The 21,701-nt window shown below is 41.1% G+C and overlaps 1 protein-coding gene across 2 annotated transcripts; it reads right to left on the reverse strand.

Annotated features, from left to right (window-relative positions):
* Positions 1-627: 627 nt before the first annotated feature.
* rab6a (RAB6A, member RAS oncogene family) lies at positions 628-19,948 on the reverse strand. 2 transcript variants are annotated; one of them, XM_056285443.1, is made up of 8 exons: positions 19,599-19,948; positions 17,735-17,793; positions 17,560-17,613; positions 14,974-15,079; positions 5,362-5,473; positions 3,770-3,863; positions 2,996-3,062; positions 628-2,594 (listed from the first exon to the last, which is right to left on the reverse strand). In XM_056285443.1, the coding sequence occupies exons 1-8, from the start codon at positions 19,666-19,668 to the stop codon at positions 2,530-2,532; spliced, it is 627 nt and encodes a 208-aa protein (XP_056141418.1). In that variant the 5' UTR covers positions 19,669-19,948; the 3' UTR covers positions 628-2,529. The 2 variants fall into 2 exon arrangements, with proteins under 2 accessions (XP_056141418.1, XP_056141419.1); XM_056285444.1 differs by lacking the exon at positions 3,770-3,863 and adding an exon at positions 4,369-4,462.
* Between the last annotated feature and the right edge of the window lie 1,753 nt (positions 19,949-21,701).

Below are 21,701 nucleotides of genomic sequence, written 5' to 3' on the forward strand. Positions count from 1 at the left end.
GGAGGGAAACTCATTTTGACAGTTGAGCTATTTTGTGTAGCGCCATCTGGTGGTCTGAATATATAGTGACAGTATTTGTATATTGAACAACTTGATGCTAAAATCTAAAACAAAAATTAAAAAGATAACACTCTCCATGATGAACAGGGCATTTTTCTCACTTTTTTTGAATTTCCGCCTATTGTGTGCAGGGCTATATGGAAGATGTACAGGCACCAGGTGTCTTTGTACTCCGTTTTACACATCATTAGGGGGGGGGTTAATAATCAGGGGACAATTAAAAATCAGTTTCAACTTCTTTTGTGTGCAATAAATAACAATTTATCATCAATGTCCTCTTTATGACTCAGAAAAAATATTTTTTTGAATATAAGAACAACTTTTGTGTTCTGTATGGGTATTTTCAATATTTTTGTGGGGCTCCTACCCTAAAATCCTTTAGTTGGTCCTAGAGAAGCCTCATGCAAAATTTGGTGCTTTTATCCGCTCTGTAACGGTATGCCCTAATATGTGCGCTAACTCTCTGGATTAATTTTAGTGGGGTGCATTGTAACCAGTGAAATTCTTTTCCAGCTGTGTCCATTGTTAATTACACCCACACTCATAGTCAAATTTGGGAAGCGTTTATTGAAAATTTGCTTAGTTTGAATTTGGCTACTTACATATAATTACACCATTTGCCATTGTAGGCCTTTTCAGACTGGTGCACAAATGTTGCCACTGTGGCACTTGAAACCAAGCAAAAGACATGGGCTTTGAAACATTAATAAATCATTTTTATCTTTTGGTGAATAAAGAGGGGTGACTCATTGTAGTTTGTTTGGACTAGCATTTATTTATAATTCAAACATCAAAAAGGATATTTCAACCACTTAATGTGGAGTTTTGTTGCAGTGTCAAAAAGACACTGATGAATTCCAGCAACAGTGATGAGTTCTCTTCTATCCTTTCATTTAAAACCATTCCCGACGTAAATGTTAAAAGACTATGTTGCAAAAACTGGTGGACATTCCTCCGTAAATACACACACAAAAAAAGATTGCACAGAATTAGCAGTGTGATCACATCGGCATTGAAATACAGCAGAAGGAACAAGAGGTGTTCCGTGGCCACTGTTGTATTAAGGTGGTCCAAAATGGATGCATATTTAATTAACAATTTAGGACTAGGTCCATAAGTGAAGATATTAACAGCCATAAAAAAGAAACAAAATCCAGTAGAAATAAATATTACGAGTCAATGTGGATTAAATACACATGTGGAATAATCACTAACAAAAGATCAAAGCCAAAAGAGGTGGTTCAAACTTCATACCAAACTCAACAAAACTAGGTAAACCCAAGCCAAGGAAGCCCTCTACAATTTAACTTTAAAAGGCATGTATCCATAACTAATGTTTATTACAGGTTTTGTAACGATTATGACAATCTTAAGATATGAAATTCTTTCCCTTAAACACTAATAATCAAAGCAGTATTTTTGCTCTACAATAGTTGTAGTCTTTAGAAATAAAATGAACTATAAGGGAAAAAAATGGAAGAAAATGGCAGCAAAGGGAAAGTCGGGTTTAAATCATGCCTATGGTGAAATGTGGGTAGAAAAAAAAAAGGACGGTAATGCGTATTGAGTTGTGATGACGTTGCCGTTTACAGACGGTATCATTTTGATGTGTGTGGTTGTGGGTGATATATAGTTCCAAGTTTTGTGTTGGTGTTGTGAGTCATCGCTTCAAGCTGGTGTACTGTTGAGATGCGGCTCTGGTGGTCGAGTTCTTCAGAGACGGGCGGCTCAAGTTCAAAGTCAATTTAAAACAAGCCCTCAGCTGCTGCCATCCCTCACTGTGACTGCATCTTGGTTGTTCAGTGTAAAACTTGAGATATCAGTCTTTTGGCATAACAACCAATTCTGTGTATTATTCTATAAAAAACAATGCATTTGTAACAGTGAATGCTTTCCACTTCATTGCAACAACACAAGTTATGTCCGAACTGCCAACAGATACACATCACATCCACTTTGTGCTTATTGAGCTTAAAACATGACTTCACTTATAGAGAACATTCTCCCTTTTTACCCTACATATCCCAATTTGAGCTCATGAACAGAAAACATGGGTGTGCCCTGGGTATCCGTCATTTCATTTGATAGCTTTCATCTTTTAAATATACTCCACAATCTTCTCAATAATCACCACTGATGTGGAACTCTTGCTTTATTTTTTGCATCTATCACAACTCAGTTCAGAAAAAAAGGCTTAGGACAGGATGTGACTGTTCATGAGTCAAAGCAAAATATGTTTGTCAAAAAGTGATGATGTACTGCCAAGGTGAATTATCACTTTCAGGGCGTGAGGAGGTTTTCTAAACAGTGAGGATAACGGATGTAGTGTTCTATTTCAGGCTGGGGTGAACAGAGCTGTGGCTTCAAGGTGCTGGTAGAGGTGCTAGGAGGGGATACTGATGAGTACAGTACAGTACAGAAAAAGACTGCATTTGAGGAGAAGCCAGAAGGGGAAACAGAGAGGCAACATTAGCAGGAACAACCTCCTTCACTGACAGTTTGTTCTGGTGGCTTCTCAAGGTTTACGTCAATCACTGGGGGGAGTAAAAGTTAAGGGGCAAATCAAGAGGTTCAGAAATGAGATTTGAGACCGTACATCTCATGGAAATATTAAAAGTATTTCTGGCATATATTAAATATTAATAAATATTAAGTATATGGACACTGGAGACTTTTGGCAGAAGAAAAAAAAAGGTACTTTAATCTGCAAACAAAACCAAGAGCTAATGGGACAAATTACCAAACAGACTTTGCATTTCAAAACAAATAGTTGCCATTCGAGTACGTGTTACCAATCTGACTCAGCAAAAAGTATTTCAGTACCTTGAGGTTATACCCAATAAAGATTTTTCAGTGAGTTGCTGTCCAAATAAATCAAGCTCAGGATATGGGTTCACCAGGAACAAACATGAGCTGACATGAACAAAAAGGATACTGTCTTCTCTGCTCTTGTCCTGTGTGGTGTCCATGCCAGGGAGGGCAGCGGCCACACGCCGGAAAAGCTGTAGGGAGAGAGAATGAGATCTAATCTGTCAGAGGGTGAAATACAATAACAGCCTGGCAGAGACATCAGCGGAAATCAGGTCTGTGTGCTGTGTATGTTCTCATGACATATGCAACATTATATATTTACTTGTCCAGACACTCAAAACAGTGGAAAGAACTCAGAGTGGAGTTTGTATGCCATTGATAGTTTAACAAAATGTGTATTGGCCACAATATGGCAGTATTTCAGCAATGTATAAAGTTTGTAAAGAGAATATAATGAGTTCCTTTATACAGTTTGCTTGATCAAAAATGATTAACAACTTCAAATGGATTTGAAGAGAAATTTTATATGTATGATTTTTTTTTATATATAGTACATGCCCAAAGCCCAATTACAAGCATCACCTAATCATACAGATACATGCAGATTTCACAGCACCAGTTACTGCTACTGTTCTAATCAAATGGTAAGGATTAATGGTTTGCAAACTCTGACCCACCACTAGGGTTTTAGAATCAAAGTGTGGCTTATACAGATCACACTCACTGTAGAAGGTGGGAGAGCGTTTGAAAGCATATCCACAAAGCCCGCTAAATGCAAAAGAAGCAATCTCTTGGAGCACACCTTTATGCAGAAACTCAAGATTTAGTTGGAAGCTGCCAGATGAGAGCATGAGCACTGCAAACATAATGCACACGCACAAATGTGCACGTGTTCTACCTGTTTGACATTGTAGCCTGTCTTTGCACTTGTTTCAATAAACAGAACATTCATCTCTTTCGCTCTCTGTTCTCCCTCCTCTGTGGTTATCTGTCTATGATGAGCCACAACACAGAACACGCACGCACAGACAGACAATTGTACGCGCATACACCACCACAGATCAGACACACCAGCAAAGGGGACAAGAGAAAAACAAAAACAATGTGAATTTGTCTAAGTGGATGAATAAGCCGTGCCCCTTTCCGCTGCCACCTATGCTCATGTCTGAGAGCCGCCTGGCACACCAAGTGTCAACTAAGCTCCACAAAAGGAGATGGATTCCCAAACTAAAAGTTTGATCCTGACATGAACTGCAACACCAAAGCCCTTTACATGAGACATTATCAATTTACCCACTGTCACTTTTAAATAAGATCAAATGTTAATGAACGTTTACAGGTCCAAATGAAAATGGAGTAGATTGCATGACAGATTGTTCAATAGTCTGACACTTCTCCCCCAGCTTGAGCTCTGGTTTGCGGTAAGTGACCTGAGAGAGAACCTAGGTGGCAGCATTTGCACCGAGGCAAGAGAGCACGACTCAAACACACTCTTACCTGCTTAACATTGTAGCCCGCTTTAGCACTAGTCTCAATAAACATTACATTTAGTTCTTTGGCCTTCCGCTCGCCCTCCTCAATAGATACTTGCCTATGGTAGAAAGGGGGGGTTAAGAGACGCAGAGGGAAAAAGGATGCAGAAAGTCGGACAGAATGGATCAGAAAACACACTTCCGAATTCAATTATATATCACACATTAGACCTGAATCCAACCAATGCAGTTGCCGCATATAATTACCAGTGTCAAATATTGAGCTGTAGAATAAATTACATAATTTCAAAACGATTAAATCAACATTATGCAATTTTTTTTCTTACCTCAAAATAACAGCTTCAAAATCATATTGATGGTACACTGACTTGTAATAGGGAGAATGGTGCCTCTTTCATTCCCATGCTGCGCCTCATTCTTGCACTTGAGGAAGTACGATCTCCTGCGAGAGATTTTTTTTCCTAGGATGGCAAAGGCATGACCCGCCCTACTCTGCCTCTGATTGGCTTACCCTAACCAAACATTCACGTGACCAACCAACCCAACCAATGAAAGGAATGAGTACTAGCCAATCAGGCAGAGGAGGGCGGGTCATGACTTCACTATCCTAAGAAAAAAAATATCGCTCGCAGGAGGTCGTACCCGCTCAATCCAAGTTACATAGTGTAAGAACAGGTGTTTGGGGCACGGAGTGGGAAGAGCGAGGCACCATTCTCTCCATTAAAAGTCAGTGTACAATCAAAATTATTTTGACGTTATTTGAAGCTAAAGTTGCATCATGTTTTAAGAGAGAGGTTGTTGATAACTATTATTGGGAAGGAGGTCTATAAATCACAGCTGACCCCTACAAAGGGCTACAAATTCTCTCTTTGAGCTGAAATTGCCTCAGGGAATGGCTCGCAGACCTAAATATTGACAAGCCAACAATCAATGACATCAGTCTATGCCCATGGAGAGTCCTCCACGACTTGTATGACAGAGGGTAAAAACAGACTACCTTTTGTCTGCAAGGTCTGTCTTGTTTCCCACCAGCATGATGATGACATCGCTTCCTCTCTCTGTTCTGACATCATCAATCCATTTTGTGGTTTGCTGGAAGGAGTTGACATCTGATACAGGAAGCAAAAGCACATATAGAGACAAGAAGCAGAGGATTGGAGTTTCAGGGGATAATGACACCACAAAGATGAGTGTGGAAGATGAGCACAACATTTCACTGTATTTAATTGATTTAACCACAACAATGGTAAAGTACAGTTGGTTGTATTATCTCGTTCAAAACAATTTGTTTGCAGGTCAAAAACAAACTTTTGTCATAGGCTACCACTGTCTAGTAGGGAAGGCTGAAAAAAAAAAATGGTAAAACAAGACTATAAATATTATGTTCATTATTCCCATCAGTCACGTTACTTTATCATTGCCACCATGTTGGATCACAACCTAGCTGTGGATATGTGTAGCTACTGTTTGTTTATTCTATGCAACCTGTATTCTCGCCGCTTTATTTTTGCTCGAAAATGCATTTAAAAGTTTAAGTAAAGTAAATTCTTACTTCGTAAAATTATTGTCTGCTGCCATTTGTTATCTAGGGAACAGTTATTTCCGTTATTTTTAAAACTTGATAAGTACTTTACTGGCTCTGACTTACTGAAAGAAGTTTTGCTCTTTGCTTGCCATTTCAATCATTTAGGCCTATAATGGCATGTCTAAAGAACTATTTTGATTCACTCGAGTCAAAAGCAAAAAACCGATATCAAGAGAAGATAAGCTTAGTAGATGGCATCGATCCATATTTTGTTCCTAAAAAGAACTGGACCACAAGCCTGGCTGAATATCCTACAATAACATATACAGATATTGTGAACTACCTGCTATTTACAAAGAGTGCCTACAGCCATGAAGAACTTAAGAATTTCAAGAGTCTAGAGGCCTACAATCCTTTTTTGTGTGGCTGGGTTAAAGAAATATCATTGCTTAAAGCCTCCAATGGGGACATCCTTGTTCACTGCAAGGTAAGATAACATAAGAAAATATTTCATTCTTCTGTACTGTGCATTCATTTGAAATGGACCCTGTCCAATAAAGCAGAGGTTAATGTTATTGTCCAAACTTAAACTTCTCATTCATTGTTTGTTTTGATATCATTTGCTTTAATTAACAACAAGGATGTGCAATTCATTTGATACTTTAGATGCCTAATGCTATTCAATTTTAATTTCTTATCTTACTTCTTTCCAGGTATGCCACTCACAAAGAATGAATGAAACAGCCCTCTACCCCTGGATAATTTCAAAAAAGGATGGGCAAATATTAGCTGGACATTGCAATTGTATGGCAGGCCTTAGTGAGTCATGTACTCCTGTTGCAGCTCTCCTCTTTGCCATAGAGGCAACAGTAAGAATCAGGGATTTGAAGACATGCACAGAGAAGAAGGCATACTGGATGCTTCCTCCGTCTTTGGAAAAGGTACCCTACAGTACGGTGTCTGAAATAGACTTCACTGCCCCTTAATCTAAGAAGAAACTTGGACCTTACAATTGATCAAAGGGAAGTGAGGCAAAGAAATACCCAGACATCTTCCACTACTGCAGTACCTCCTCCAACACATGATGAAATTACAAAGTTTTACAAAAGTCTCAGTGGAAATGAACAGAAACTTGTTATTCTTTCACTGATTGAGCCTTTTCAGATAGCTACATCCCAGCATCACTGAACAGGCCGATGCCAAAGGTTTTATCAGAACTAAATGATGAAGAAACATGCCATGACATATGAACAATTAATTGATCATTGTGGAAAGATTGACGTGAGTGTAACTGATCAGCAAATGAAATGTGTTGAAGAGCTAACTCGGGAACAGGCAAAATCTAAGCTTTGGCTACAATTCAAGGCAGGACGCATTTCCTCATCAACATTAAAATCTTGCTGTAGGACAAATATCAAGTGCCCTTCTCTAAGCCTCGTAAGAGAATTTGTTACCCTCACTTATATAGTTTCACTACTGAGGCAACAAGATGGGGATGCACCCATGAAAAAGTGGCACTTGATGCATACCCTCCTTCGGCAGTCCATCGAAACGACGATGACTGTGATGCAGTTTAAGCTCAAAAAGCAGGCCTGTGGGCCATCGGGCCCGCATTAGAGCGACAATATCATCCACATTTGTCACAGACAAATGTTGTTTGAGTTGGTCTGTTATGTTGTGCATGGTGGGCCTTATGATAGGCTTCTTGTCTCTTGTTCAACAGCTGTTCTCGATTGCCTTACTGTGGAGCGCCATCTCCCGTCTGTCCAGGGCCACAGTCTCCCAGCTAGAGTCATCTATGCCACAGATCTTCATGTGGTGCTTGAGCACATCTTTGAAGCGCAGCTTCTGGCCTCCCTGCTTTCTTTTTCCCTGGCACAGCTCCCCGTAGAAAACCTCTTTTGGTAGATGGTTGTCTGGCATTCTTCTCACGTGGCCGGCCCATCTGAGCTGGGAGGCTGTTATTAGGGCTTCAACACTGACAGTACCAGCACATCTCAATACTTCCACGTCGGGCACCTTGTCTTCCCATCTGATTCGCAGCAGCTTTCACAGATGACGAAGCTGTATGCTGGTGAGCCTCTTGGTGTGCCTGCAATATAGGGTCATGCATTCAGTGGAGTATAGTAGAGATGGGAGAACAGCTGTGTTGGAGACCTTGACCTTTGTTGTCAACCTAATGTCATGTTGGGACCAAAGTCGTTTGTGGAGGGCATCGAAGGCTTTTGTGGCTGCTTGGATTCTTCTGTCCACTTCAAAGTCAGAAGAGTTTGTATCTGTCACAGCACTGCCCAGATATTTTGCTCCATTAACCAAAATACTGGGCTGACCTTCTTCGGGGCTTTTCTGAGTAGGTGGCGAGATGTTGATCTTCAGTCCAAAGAGGGTAGCCGCTGAAGAGAAGCGGTCTACTATTTCTTGCATTTCTCCAGGATCATTGGTAACCAGAGCTGAGTCATCTGCATAGAGAAGCTCTCGAACAAAACATACAAATTTTAAAGTAAAGGACTGTGGCTTTGTGATTTCAAAGGATCTACCCTTCATGCTTGTATCCCCAGATGGAATCACATATTGTTCTTGTGGGATTGGTTCATTAGAAATAAAGTGCCCTTTTTGCATACATGACTCAAGCATTGAAGCTGACCTAAAAAAGAAAAAATTTTGCCTTGTCGAGTGTAGTGGTGGTATGCAATTAACAAGATCTCATGTATATTATTACCAGGTACAGAGCCAGATAAACCTGTATAAAGAAGCCATCTTTGGAGATTTTGTCTTGTGGACAGAGAAAGATGTATTCATTGAAAGAATCCTGCCTGATAAAGAGATGTGGAAAACTACTGTTGCTGAAGCATCTTCCTTTTTTAAGAACTGCCTACTACCAGAACTTGTAGCTAAGTACTTTACGATGAAAGTTTGAAACCCAATTTATTCTGCAAGAACTATGCTATTGCAAGTATTTGATAAAGCACAAGCAACCAAAGCAATTTTATCAATTGTTGTTACACCATTAACATCTTTTGTATTTAAATAGTCTGTTGGAAGGGTAGCCTGCAGGATTCGGTATGTTTTACGTACAAGTCCAATCACTCTCTCAATGTGAATCCTTACAGAGGCCATTTTTCTTGTACTCTCCACATCATGTGCAGAAAGTTGTTTCTTCCCTCTAGTAAATGCTGGGATTTTAACTTCTCCATAATAAAGGGCAACACTTTCTTCAATATTAAATCCCCCATTAGCAAGAATGACATCACCTGGCAGTAGATTATCCAGCAGTCCACAATTTTCAGTGATGAATTTATCACTGCCTCTTCCACCCCATGACTTAGCGATGAATGTTATAACGCCTTGTGAAGAAATTCCAATCAAAAATGTTACGGTATTGTGATGCTTATGTTGAAAATTTGTGCCCTTGCAAGTAAACTCAAAGGTTTCTCCACAAAAACTTCAAAGCTGTCTATCACTACTGTCACTTTGGTCCCAAAATGCTGTCAAAATGTAAGTGGTGTTGTTTTCCATATTTCTTCTCTTTCTGGCCATCTAATCAAAAATGAGAACCTAACAAAGGCAATGTCTAGCATCCGTAGGAATATTCTTGATATGGTAGACTTGGATAAATCGAATCTGTATGCTGTATCTTCAACAGACAGATTAAGCCTCAGCTGCAGTAAAAAGTACCACGAACTGCTGAAATTTTGTCAATGAAGAACTGTGTTGAAGGTATACAGTGCATCCGGAAAGTATTCACACCCCTTCACTTTCCCCACATTTTGTGATGTTACAGCCTTATTCCAAAATGGATTAAATTCCTTTTTTTTCCTCTTCATTCTACACACAATACTCCATAATGACAAAGTGAAAAAGGTTTTGTAGAAATTTTTGCAAATTTATTAAAAATAAAAAACTGAAATATTGCATGTACATAAATATTCACACCCTTTGCTATGACACTCAAAATTGAGCTCAAGTTCATCCTGTTTCCATTGATCATCCTTGAGATGTTTCTACATCTTGATTGGAGTCCACCTGTAGTAAATTCAGTTGATCGGACATGATTTGGAAAGGCACACACCTGTCTATATAAGGTCCCACTGTTGACAGTGCATGTCAGAGCAGAAACCAAGCCATGAAATCAAAGGAATTGTCTGTGGACCTCCAAGACAGGATTGTATTGAGGCACAGATCTGGGGAAGGGTACAAAAAAAATTCTACAGCTTTGAAGGTCCCAAAGAGCACAGTGGTCTCCATCATTCGTAAATGGAAGAAGTTTGGATCCACCAGGACTCTTCCTAGAGCTGGCCGCCCAGCCAAACTGAGCAATCGGGGGAGAAGGGCCTTGGTCAGGGAGGTGACAAAGAACCCGATGGTCACTCTGACAGAGCTCCAGCGTTCTTCTGTGGAGATGGGAGAACCTTCCAGAAGGACAACCATCTCTGCAGCACTCCACCAATCAGGCCTTTATGGTAGAGTGGCCAGATGGAAGCCTCTGCTCAGTAAAAGGCACATGACAGCCCGCTTGGAGTTTGCCAGAAAGCTCCTAAAGGACTCTCAGACCATGAGAAACAAGATTCTCTGGTCTAGTGAAACCAAGACTGAACTCTTTGGCCTGAATGCCAAACGTCACGTCTGGAAGAAACCAGGCACCTCTTATCACCTTGCTAATACCATCCCTACAGTGAAGCATGGTGGTGGCAGCATCATGCTGTGGGGATGTACTTCAGCGGCAGGAACTGGGAGACTAGTCAGGATCGAGGGAAAGATGAATGGAGCAAAGTACAGAGAGATCCTTGATGTAAACCTACTCCAGAGCACTCAGGACCTCAGACTGGGGCGAAGGTTTACCTTTCAACACGACAATGACCCTAAGCACACAGCCAAGACAACGAAGGAGTGGCTTTGGGACAAGTCTGTGAATGTCCTTGAGTGGCCCAGCTAGAGCCCAGACTTGAACCCCATTGAACATCTCTGGAAAAACCTGAAAATAGCTGTGCAGCGACGCTCCCCATCTAACCTTACAGAGCTTGAGAGGATCTGCAAAGAAGAATGGGAGAAATAGCCCAAATATAGGTGTGCCAAGCTTGTAGCTTCATACCAGAGAAGACTTGAGGCTGTAATTGCTGCCAAGGGTGCCTCAACCAAATACTGAGTAAAGGGTGTGAATACTTATGTACATGCAATATTTCAGTTTTTTATTTTTAATAAATTTGCAAAAATTTCTACAAAACCTTTTTCACTTTGTCATTATGGGGTATTGTATGTAGATTGATGAGGGAAAAAAAGGAATTTAATCCATTTTGGAATAAGGCTGTAACATAACAAAATGTGGGGAAAGTGAAGGGGTGTGAATACTTTCCAGATGCACTGTATTTGGCTCAACAAGGCTAAATACTGAAGACAGGGTGAGAAAATTTGGAAGCCCTGTGTATACTGCAACTTTTGACATCTTGCTTCAATGATTCTTCAGTAAAGGATAACTTATCAAGCTTTGCTACTGCATTTTCATACCTTTTTCCAAGTCATAAATCTCTTCACAGGTCATATCAGTTTGACAAGATACATCCTTTGTTACCAATGCAGTTTCGATGTATCCGTCCTTATTGTTCGGTAACTTGACAGGAGTCTGATTGCCTTCATCTTGGTTTGCTTGTTGTTTCTCTTTTTGACCTCTAACGATTCAATTCAGTGATGAATCTGCAGGAGGCCTGAATTTGTTGTGTCCCAAGTTTAAAGTAGGTGCCCAGTCCATGTTCACCTTGTCAGAAAGAGCAGCTGGTTTCCCAGAGACGAACTGATCCGAACAAACTCTGGTGTTGGTTTGCTTCTCCATGGTCCAATCTGATCTGCTAATCTGAACCAACCAGACAGTTCCTCTCTCTTCTGAAATTAATTTTGCATCTTCACCTTGATGTGATAACTTTTGGTAATCTGAAAAAATATTTCTTGTCCCTTCCAATTCTGTTTGAACACCCAGCGACTGCACAAAAGTTAACCATGATTGATGAACTCCTTTTGATTGGGTAGGCTTATGGCCTAAAACGGTAGGGACTAACTCGAAGAATTTTCCTACTTCAGTCAGAGCCAGGTACTTATCATGTTAAAAAAAACTGTTCCCTAGATAACAAATGGCAGCAGGCAATACTTTTACAAAGTAAGAATTAACTTTTCTTAACTTATAAACACACTTTTGAGCAAAAACAAGCAGCAAGAACACGTTGCATAGAATAAACAAACGGTTGCTACACGTATCCACAACTAGGTTGTGATCCAACATGGTGGCAACGAGAAAGTCAAGTGACCGATGGTAATAATGAATAGCCTCTTATTTGAGTGCCGGAGTTCTCCGCACGGCTTTATCTTTGTATCTGATTTTGCCCAAACAGTGTGTGTTAATGTCTGAAAATAGAAGTTATGGTTTCAAATGCATGACTAAAAAAAAAAAAACACAAAAAAACTGCTTTTTATAATCAGCTTTATACACAGGGACGGCTAGTATAAATGGGCTAACAAGGCTAAGCCCTCCCTATCTTCTACAATAAAGATGAGAAAATCCTAATTAAGAAAACCTTAGAACAGATTGTTTTCAATTTTGGTGGGGCCTAGAACAGCAACAGCACCAAACAGTCACAAGAAAAGCCCATAATATATCTAAATGGGTTTATTTTTTTTTTACAGCCCAAACAGTAGCATCCACATCCACTCATCTTTGTAGTAAGTGAATGACAGGCGTTGTGACACACCCCCTTGATTTGCTGATCATTTGGGCTAAATTCAGCCATCAGCCCACCAACTTTTGACCAATGACAGCTGACTTGGCTACATATAGTGAGGTGCTACTTGCGAGAGTGGGGAGGGAAAGGTGAGCATGGGCGTTAGCATGAACAAGGTGAATTAGTTACTTTATCAATCATTTTCTTCGATGTCTTTGGAGGAAAAATTGAAAGTGAAGAGACTGGGAACGCATTGTCCAAACGACGTTTGTATAACACAAAAGGATAAACGACAAAATTGTAAGTTTGTGTTACCTGGTTTTAACGAAATGACTAGCTAATGGCAAATGAAGCTAAGAAACCACTTTTTGTTTGCGATGCTTGCTTTTTGGAGGAGACACTGCTTGGACCCAACAAGGAATTGTGGATTTGAAACATTTATCCGATAAAATTACAAAGAGAGTGTGTGTATGTATAAGACATACAGAGAGGGGTTTTTGGCATCAGGTCATTTGTGGGTTGCTGTAACTCGGTATCTCTTATGTGATGCTGCAGTGTGAACTATTGATGGGTATAATGCATTGTTAGCCCACCCACCCAATATCACCACCAGCTGTCACTGTTTATAAATTTCAATATGACTCCATGTTGATTATTTTTAATGTGAACTCCTACATTCACATGCTTCACTGATGCATGCAGTGAAAAAAAAAAGGTCAGACCTGTAATCAAAGAAAGTTGACTCAGTTCATCTGGACACGTTTATTGACAAATATTTCATTAAACAGGCCCTGGTTAAGTGTGGTTATCTTAACTTGGCGATTTTCAAAGCCAGGAAGATGCCCAGACAGTGCACCACCTGATCGAAGAGAGGAAAATGACAACAGCTGTCTAAGCGTAAACCAGTGGTGATACCTTATGTGGCAGCAGTGTCTGAACAGTTGAGACACACATTTTCCAAACACCGTGTCTCAGTTGCTTTCAAACCCCAAAACACGCTGTGCCAGAAATTGGTCCACTCCAAAGATTGGGTCCTCCGACACAAACAGAACAATATAGTTTATGCTGTTAAGTGCCGGGAGGATCGTCGTGACTTGTACATTGGGGAAAATTAAACACGCTGGTCAAGAGGATGGCACAACACAGAAGAGCTAACACATCAGGCTAGGACTCCACAGTCTACATCCATCTACAGGCCAGTGGCCACTCTTTCAAGGATGAGGATGTGCACATCCTTGATAGGGATGAACGCTGGTTTGAACGGGGAATCAAAAAGGCCATCTATGTGAAGAGGGAACGACCATCCCTGAAATTGGGGGGTGGGGTGGGGTGGGGGGGGGCTAAGAGTACATCTGTCACCATCCTACAATGCTGTGATTGCAAACAATCCCAAATCCTCTGTCAACAATACACATGGCCATTGAAACTGTAGTTAATGGTCACGCCTATTTACATATGAAACTGATCATTGTTTTCGGTCATTATGCAACTGTATTGTTTATAAGGGTGGGGATACCTGCAGTCAGTTTTAGACTGAAGAGGTCACTTAGATGAGTGATGAAATGTGTCTGTCAATAAACGTGTCCAAATGAACTGATTCAACCTTCTTTGATTTTCTTACCTGGATTATTGAGCATGCATAAAGATGTCAGACCCGTAAATTTGACGGAGCAGTAAAAAATTATGAACGTCTTACGCATGTCTCCTGTGCCCCTGGTGCGGCTGGTCTAGATTGCATAATTGACAACAATGAAATTTTTTAGCTCCATCAGGTGTATGTTTTACAGCTGTCTAGAAAAAACACATCTAGTATAGATTAGGGGTTAAATTGTTAAAATTATGCTATCCAAGTGATGACATTTAGAAAAACCAAGCTTGGTGAGCCGCTGACATCAGTGGCTGATGCCTAAAGACTACACCCTAATAACAGCTTTGAACAATTCTAATGGTTTTGAGAACTGGAGAAAATCTGATCAATAAATGGCTGATATACAACATGAACGACCATCTTTTGAGAGATTCAAGCAGCTGGTTTTAAAACTGGAGTAATGAAACATTCTTTTAACATAACATCCATCACAGAGACTCATGACAGTCCTGTAAAAAGCACACAGGCTTGGTAATAAGTAGGAAAAAAACGAGTGTAAAAAAACAAAATCAATAAATCAGGAACTCAAATATCTTCAGATTCATTTCATTAATCTTTCCCTCATCCCTTCATGTTCAGAAGGCTTTCGACAGTTCTATCACACACACACACACACACACACACACACACACACACACACACACACACACACACACACACACACACACACACACACACACACACACACACACATACACACACACACACGAGAGCTTGGGCGCTTGTACTTACTTGTGATGTCGTACACTACGACGGCAGCGGCAGAGTCTCGGATGTAACTAGGGATGAGACTACGGAAACGTTCCTGCCCCGCCGTGTCCCACAACTGCAACCTGATCTATTGGAAGGGGAGTTGGGTGGTGAGGAGTACAAAAAAGGAGGGAAAGATGATTGAAAGAAAAAGATGAACCGAGGTCAAAAATGAGGTAAATCATGGCAAGGAAAAGAAGAAAAATTAAGTAAAACTGAGTGTCAGATGAAGGGGAAAGGGAGGAGAGGTAAAGATAAAGGTAGACAAAAAGAAAGAGGTGGACGGAGCAAGTTGCATGCAGGTGACCACCAGAGAGTCTGAGCTGTCTGGACCCAGAGGGAGGAAATCAGCCTTCACTTGCCACCAACACTCCTCATTTGATCAAGTAAGGTCTTTAATTTCAACACAGGAGTGAAGAGAATTCAATGGATGATAAGGAAAGAGAGGATGAGAACTTGTTGAGGGAGGAAACGAGTAGAGGAAGGATGGTTTAGGAAGTAAACCATCCTTCCTCCAATTAAGCATCGGGCCAACAGCCAGAAGGTGCTACAAACTTGTGTGTATATATATTTGTTACAAAGAAACATCACTGAAGATTATAAAATGAGAAAAAGTCACCAAGGTAGGGCTGTAGTCTCGGTGTAGTTTCGGTGGCAGGAGGGAAAGACTACGTGTGAAAACGGGGTTGTTTTGAAACACCCCGGTCTTCACAACTTTGAACTCGCCCAACCTAATGGAGACTGCTAGGTCTAACTTCCATCCATCCATTATTTGAACTGCTTATCCTGTTCTCAGGGTCGCGGGGATGCTGCAGCCTATTCCAGCAGCCATTGGACAGCAGGCGAGGAGACACCTTGGACAGGCTGCCAGGCCATCACAGGGCGCACGCACGCACGCACACACACGCGCACACACACACACACAGTCTCATACCTAGGGACAATTTAGTATGGCCGATTCACCTAACTTACATGTCTTTGTACTGTAGGAGGAAACCCACGCAGAAACGGGGAGAACATGCAAATGCCACACAGAGGACGACCCGGGATGACCTACCAAGGTTGGACTACCCCAGGGCTCGAACCCAGGATCTTCTTGCTGTGAGGCGACCGCGCTAACCACTGCGTCACCGAGCCGCCTATGTCTAACTTACTCAGCCTTTATACCAATGCTGAGTTCAGCGTGCCATGACAATTGCACTTTATTTCCTTTTGGAGCCTAATGCGGTATTGCAAATGCCCTTTTTTTTTTTGGGAGACTTGGAGACCTGCTATGCCTTGTTTGAATTAGGCACTTTGTTTTGGGGATTTAAAAAAAAAAGTTTAATAACCTGTTCTACGGTTATGGTGTTGAACTAAATAACTTTACATCAGTTTTGAGCTTATTGATGATTAAAAATCCAAACAGATGAGCCCATCTTTGTTATAGGATTTTTATGTAGCCTAAACTGTTCCCACCTTGAGATTGTTTGTTTAATAAATGTTCTTTTTAAAAACGGACATGCCTTTTTGTATTTAAGAGTAAAAGCTTGAAGTTATTAGACTACTTTGTGTTTTTGAGATCATCCACTAGGTTCGGAGTCAGACATCACACAGTGCGGGCTGGAATAATAGTGGAAGGTCCTGTTTAAAAACAATTATCTTAAAATTATGTTGTCTATTCCTCAATAGTTCTTGTATTGGGATCGCCAGTTGATATAGTTTTATTTTTGGAAATCATATGAATATGGGCGGGCAGCATGGTGGTGCAGTGGTTAACGTAGTCGCCTCGCAGCAAGGTCCTTGGTTCGAGCCCCGGGGTAGTCCAACCTTGGGGGTCATCCTCTGTGTGGAGTTTGCATGTTCTCCCCGTATCTGTGTGGGTTTCCTCCGGGGGCTCTGGTTTCCTCCCACAGTCCAAAGGCATGTAGGTCAGGTGAATTGGCCATACGAAATTGTCCCTAGGTATGAATGTATATGTGTGTGGGTGTGTGTGTGTGTGGGCCCTGTGATGGCCTGGCAGCCTGTTCAGGGTGTCTCCACGCCTGCCACCCAATGACTGCTGGAATAGGCTCCAGCATCCCTGTGACCCTGAGAGCAAGATAAGCGGTTCGGATAAAGGATGGATGGATGAATATGGGCAGGTGCATGTCAAGCTAGTTAGCTCCGAGTCCTTTGTTAACATTTCAATATAAAATCATTAGGTTAAAAGGATTTAATATGCTGCAAATATTAGCTTTTTATGTTTATTTATAGTTCATTTAGGCTAATAAGGTTACCAAGTACAGTGCACTTAGTGCACTGTGGCCGAGTTAAATTTATCTAGAAATAATAACATGCAGACGTTTTTCCCATGACCAATCGATTGGTTGAAGAGTAGGTACGATTTCAGTCAAACGAGATTTTATTTGGTTGACTACAGCCCTACACCAAGCACCATCTGAATTTATGTTCTGACATGTATTCACCAGAAACAAAGACAGCAACACTATGTAGGCCTACAATGTGAAATTGTGAAAACTCAAAATACTGAAAAGGACAATCAGTGGCCATGGGGACGGATTATAAAAAGTTGCTGCAACAACTTACTGTTCGGTCTTCCAGATACATGGTTTTTGACAAGAAGTCTATTCCTATAGTGGCCTGAAAATGAGATGTATAAAATAAAATTGTTACACTTCACGGATTTCCATTTTGAACAGTAAGAACTTGATTCTCCAGTGATATGAGCTTTAAGGCTGAAGCATGCAAGTGTCAAATTCACCTGATAGGTATTGTCAAAGCTGTCATACATGAATCTGGTAATCAGCGAAGTCTTTCCCACTGAAAGAGAAAAAGTTGTGAAATATTTATAACCATTTTTTTCTCTAAAGCATCCACTCATCTGTGGCAACAAGTGACAACAATATTTGACAAGTTTGGCCTGAGGAGGAGCTCAAGAACACAAGCAATGTCTAGAAGAGACGCTGGAGTATTCGGGAAGTAGTTTACCTTCAGTAAACTGCATCTGCTTACCATAGGGACATTATTTAAAAACATATTGAGTTTTTGCCTAAATTAAGAACAACAATGAATAAAAAAGCACTATCAGCCCCTTGGATTCACAGCTGTGTGTGCTCCATTAATTTCAGCGGATAAGCCAACAGACAAGGAGAATGTCGTTACAACAGACAAGGAGAATGTTGTGGAGCTGACACTAAAAGATGTTTTCCCCATTCAAGACTGGATTGCACTAGGATGATGAAGGTGGATCCTTTTAAAATTCAGGGGAAGAACAGTTGGATTGGAGTGTTAAATAATGAACAGGTTTGGGAACAGACAAAGGGGTTTATTATATCTCTTACAAACTTGTACTCATTGGGGGGGGGGGGGGGGGGGCATGACTGAACTCGCTTCTCAGAGTGGCCCAATGTTGCTCTCCGGCCTCGAATTGTTTTGCAGGACTTGAGTTACATGATCAGTTACATCTCATGGCAAGCAATGATGACACAGCCTAACTCCCAGTGCCCCAGTGATAAAGCTAAATGGAAACAGAGTTGACTGTGCGATGATCAACAAACACTCAACATTTTTACTTTACTGGGTGAACACCAACAAATAGCTCTGAAAAACTCATAAAAGTGAGACAAAAATTCAGACTTGACATGGCATTTACTCCAGTACGGCGTAGTGTGAGGGTAAGCACGCAGCATTGCAAGAATTGGGAATGTGTTTCAGCCTCCCAGTCTCAGCAATTTAACCCAAATGCAGCTTTTATCTTCAGTTTCACTCAACAGCTGTACCATACATCTAACAATATGAAACCCCGACACCCTTTTCATGTGTCAATTCATGTCGAGTAAAAATGAACTCACTGTGTAACATTTTTGTAAATAGCTCAATAACTACAACCTTCTCAGACCCACCCCCTCCTCCACATTGGTTGTAAACGGGCGACATAGCAGGAACACTGGAATGTCATTGAGCAGTTTGGTGTGATCTTCGTCCCTTCTTTACAACCACGTCCCTTCTTTGAGCTGACGCTACGTCAAGCGCTTTATTGATATCCTACTTATGTAATCTAAGTAATGTTGAGGACTTCAACCCCGAGTGACGGCCTTTATTTGATCGCATTAATGGCACAAACATATAAACAGGTGTTTTTTTCCCGCTGCAATCTAGTTGGAATCTAATATCTATTGAAATTGATACACAATCTTTCTAGCCGTACGTTTTATTAAGCCCAACTGACAAGCCACAATGGGGTTGATTGAGTGCAAGTGAAATCTAGGCAACTTTGAACAGTTGCTCTGTCATGACTTCGTTGCGCTCTTTCCAGGTATAGTTAGTTAACAAGTAAGGATGAGATTACTTGTTACGCCTTTACTTAAAAGCCAGGATCTGAGTCTAAACGTTGCTCATAACAAAACAGGGCCCTGGCTGAGCTGTTGTGGCCATGTAGATCTGAGCAAAGTAGCAAGTTAACACTAGCTTCCAGTCGCTGACGTTTACATCAAAGCCCACCACTGTTCTAAGTTGCGTTAGCTAGTTAGCTCGCTAACGTTAATCACCCAACAGGTATGGAAGCTCGTTTATTTGCTATAGCAGGGGGGGAAAAACACCCAAAATCTGACATACATGTAACTTACCACTCTGTTCTCCGAGGAATACCAATTTAAATTTCCTTAAGGGGTTGCCGAAGTCTCCGGCCGCAGACATGGCTGCATAAAACAAGCCAAACGGTGACGATACTTTGGGTGTGCTCACTAGCTAGCCAGCCAGCCAGCCAGCCAGCGCTAGCCAACCAGTTATAGTCAAACACCAAAGACGTCGAATCCGTAACGTTAGCCGGTTTGCCGAGTGTCTCTGTAGCCAACCTGACGACAGACTGTGATTTACAAGCACTCCTGTAGGAGTTCAACTACTTCGAGATAACTCAACTACCTACTTCTGTTAAGTTAGCATTAAACCCAACCACTGACATGTCTGGCTGACTTCGGCTATAGCTAAGTCTGGGCTGGCAGGTCTTCTTTGGATGAAATGTGACACCGTACAGAACTCTAGGCTGCCCTCTATGGGTGGGGAAGCGTATAAATACAAACTCACAAAAAACGTGGAGCCCCCCCCCCCCCTCCAAAAAAAAAATCTGACAAAAATAATACACTGCAAAACATGCGTTAAAGCTTGGGCATAACGTCAGTTCTTCGTATCTTGACACGCACCGCAGGGTGAATCCATATTTCAGACGACACTGCACGCCAGGTGGCTTTGCGCAATGTGTTGTTGCTTAATAGCACCGCAGGGGGACGTCCGTTCTCCATGACCAAAAGCCACACACACGCCTACCGCATTGCATCCCCATCACGACTATGTAGTGCATGACCGGGGCCCAAAAAACGGCACATTACAAAACACCTCAGCAATTTAGGCATCGCATTTGGATTGATATCTCTTAGACGTAGATGGGGGTGCTTAAACTTTGTGGGCTGATTTACAAGACAAGACATGGCAAAATTAATCTGCTAGAACTTGCAACCCCCCCCCCCCAAACCGCATCAGTATGCACCAAGGGGGACATTTTGTTTCTTTACATAATTTATTAGACTGTTTCTAATTCTCCCCAGTAATCTTGCTGCCGTTGAATGTCTGACTAGTATTCACGAATGACTGTTTAATTCCCCTATCTCCCACCCATACAAACTCGCCGTGCGCAGAATATGGGTGACCCTTCAATGGTATTTGTAACAAAGGATGTACATATCACCTCATATGATTTAAGAAAATCTAGTCTCCAAAAAGAAAAGTTGTTGATTAAAAAAAAGACATTAATGCAAATTTCATTCACAGCACAGTGAGCTCCTCAGATCAATCAGCAGTATTAACATGTCCGGTTTAAGTCTTAGCCTTTCATCCCATGTCCTCACAGCTGCTTCCCGTGAGATTTTGGAGCAGCTGACTGAGGGCCGAGGCAGAAGAAGGGAGAGCTGCTGGACTCCGAGAGAGGAATACGCCTAATGAATGCACGGCTTTGGTTTTGATGAGAGGATCGAGACTGACCTTGTTGACCTGTTTCAAATAGACTTAGATCAGTGTAAAAATTAGCCCTGTTTGAAGCTGGAAACTAAAAGCTAGCAGGTTGCCTTAAAACATATAAGATACTCAACCTAAGTATCACGGTAATATAATTGGTACATATAATCACCATAACAATTAAACAACACATTCTGTATGTAAGTAACATGGGTAAGTTAGATCAGTTGCTCCTAGAGATGCAGATGCATGATTCTAAACATCTTTACTATATGCATCGTATTCGATGAGATGATGGCAAAATAAGAAGTATTGGACTTTGTTCAGGTTTGCTGCACCAATGAGGACAAATATATAGCCTTTTCTAGGTACTCATACGTCAATGTTCACTTATTTAAATGGAGGAATTATTCAGGACTACTTCTTTCTCCTTCATAACATGCACATTAACCTTCTTATCATGGACAATATACAGAGGGTATCTTGTTTGTGTGGAGTGAATGGCACCTGACATTTTAATGCAACAGAAGTTTATGAGACACCACAGTCATGTTCACCTTCATAATCTTCATATTTTGTTCATCACTTTTGTTGTAAAAAAAAAAATCAACGGCATCTTCACTGACCATCTACATGACTTCTTTCTCAATAGAGAAATGTAAATCTCACATTATTAGTTTAAGTATCCAAAGGACAAATCTAATGCTTCTCACATCCTTCTG

The sequence above is a fragment of the Lampris incognitus genome, chromosome 8 (assembly GCF_029633865.1).
Source record: "Lampris incognitus isolate fLamInc1 chromosome 8, fLamInc1.hap2, whole genome shotgun sequence".
Lineage (NCBI taxonomy): Eukaryota > Metazoa > Chordata > Actinopteri > Lampriformes > Lampridae > Lampris > Lampris incognitus.

What these genes read in the sequence shown, in the direction of transcription:
- rab6a (XM_056285443.1), bottom strand. Translation starts at nt 19,668, where the DNA reads ATGTCTGCGGCCGGAGACTTCGGCAACCCCTTAAGGAAATTTAAATTG. An exon ending in CGTAGTGTACGACATCACAA is followed by an intron (nt 5,474 to 14,973) that starts GTAAGTACAAGC and finishes TTCCTGTATCAG; the next exon opens with ATGTCAACTCCTTCCAGCAA. An exon ending in GGACAAGAGCAGAGAAGACA is followed by an intron (nt 2,595 to 2,995) that starts GTATCCTTTTTG and finishes TACTCCCCCCAG; the next exon opens with TGATTGACGTAAACCTTGAG.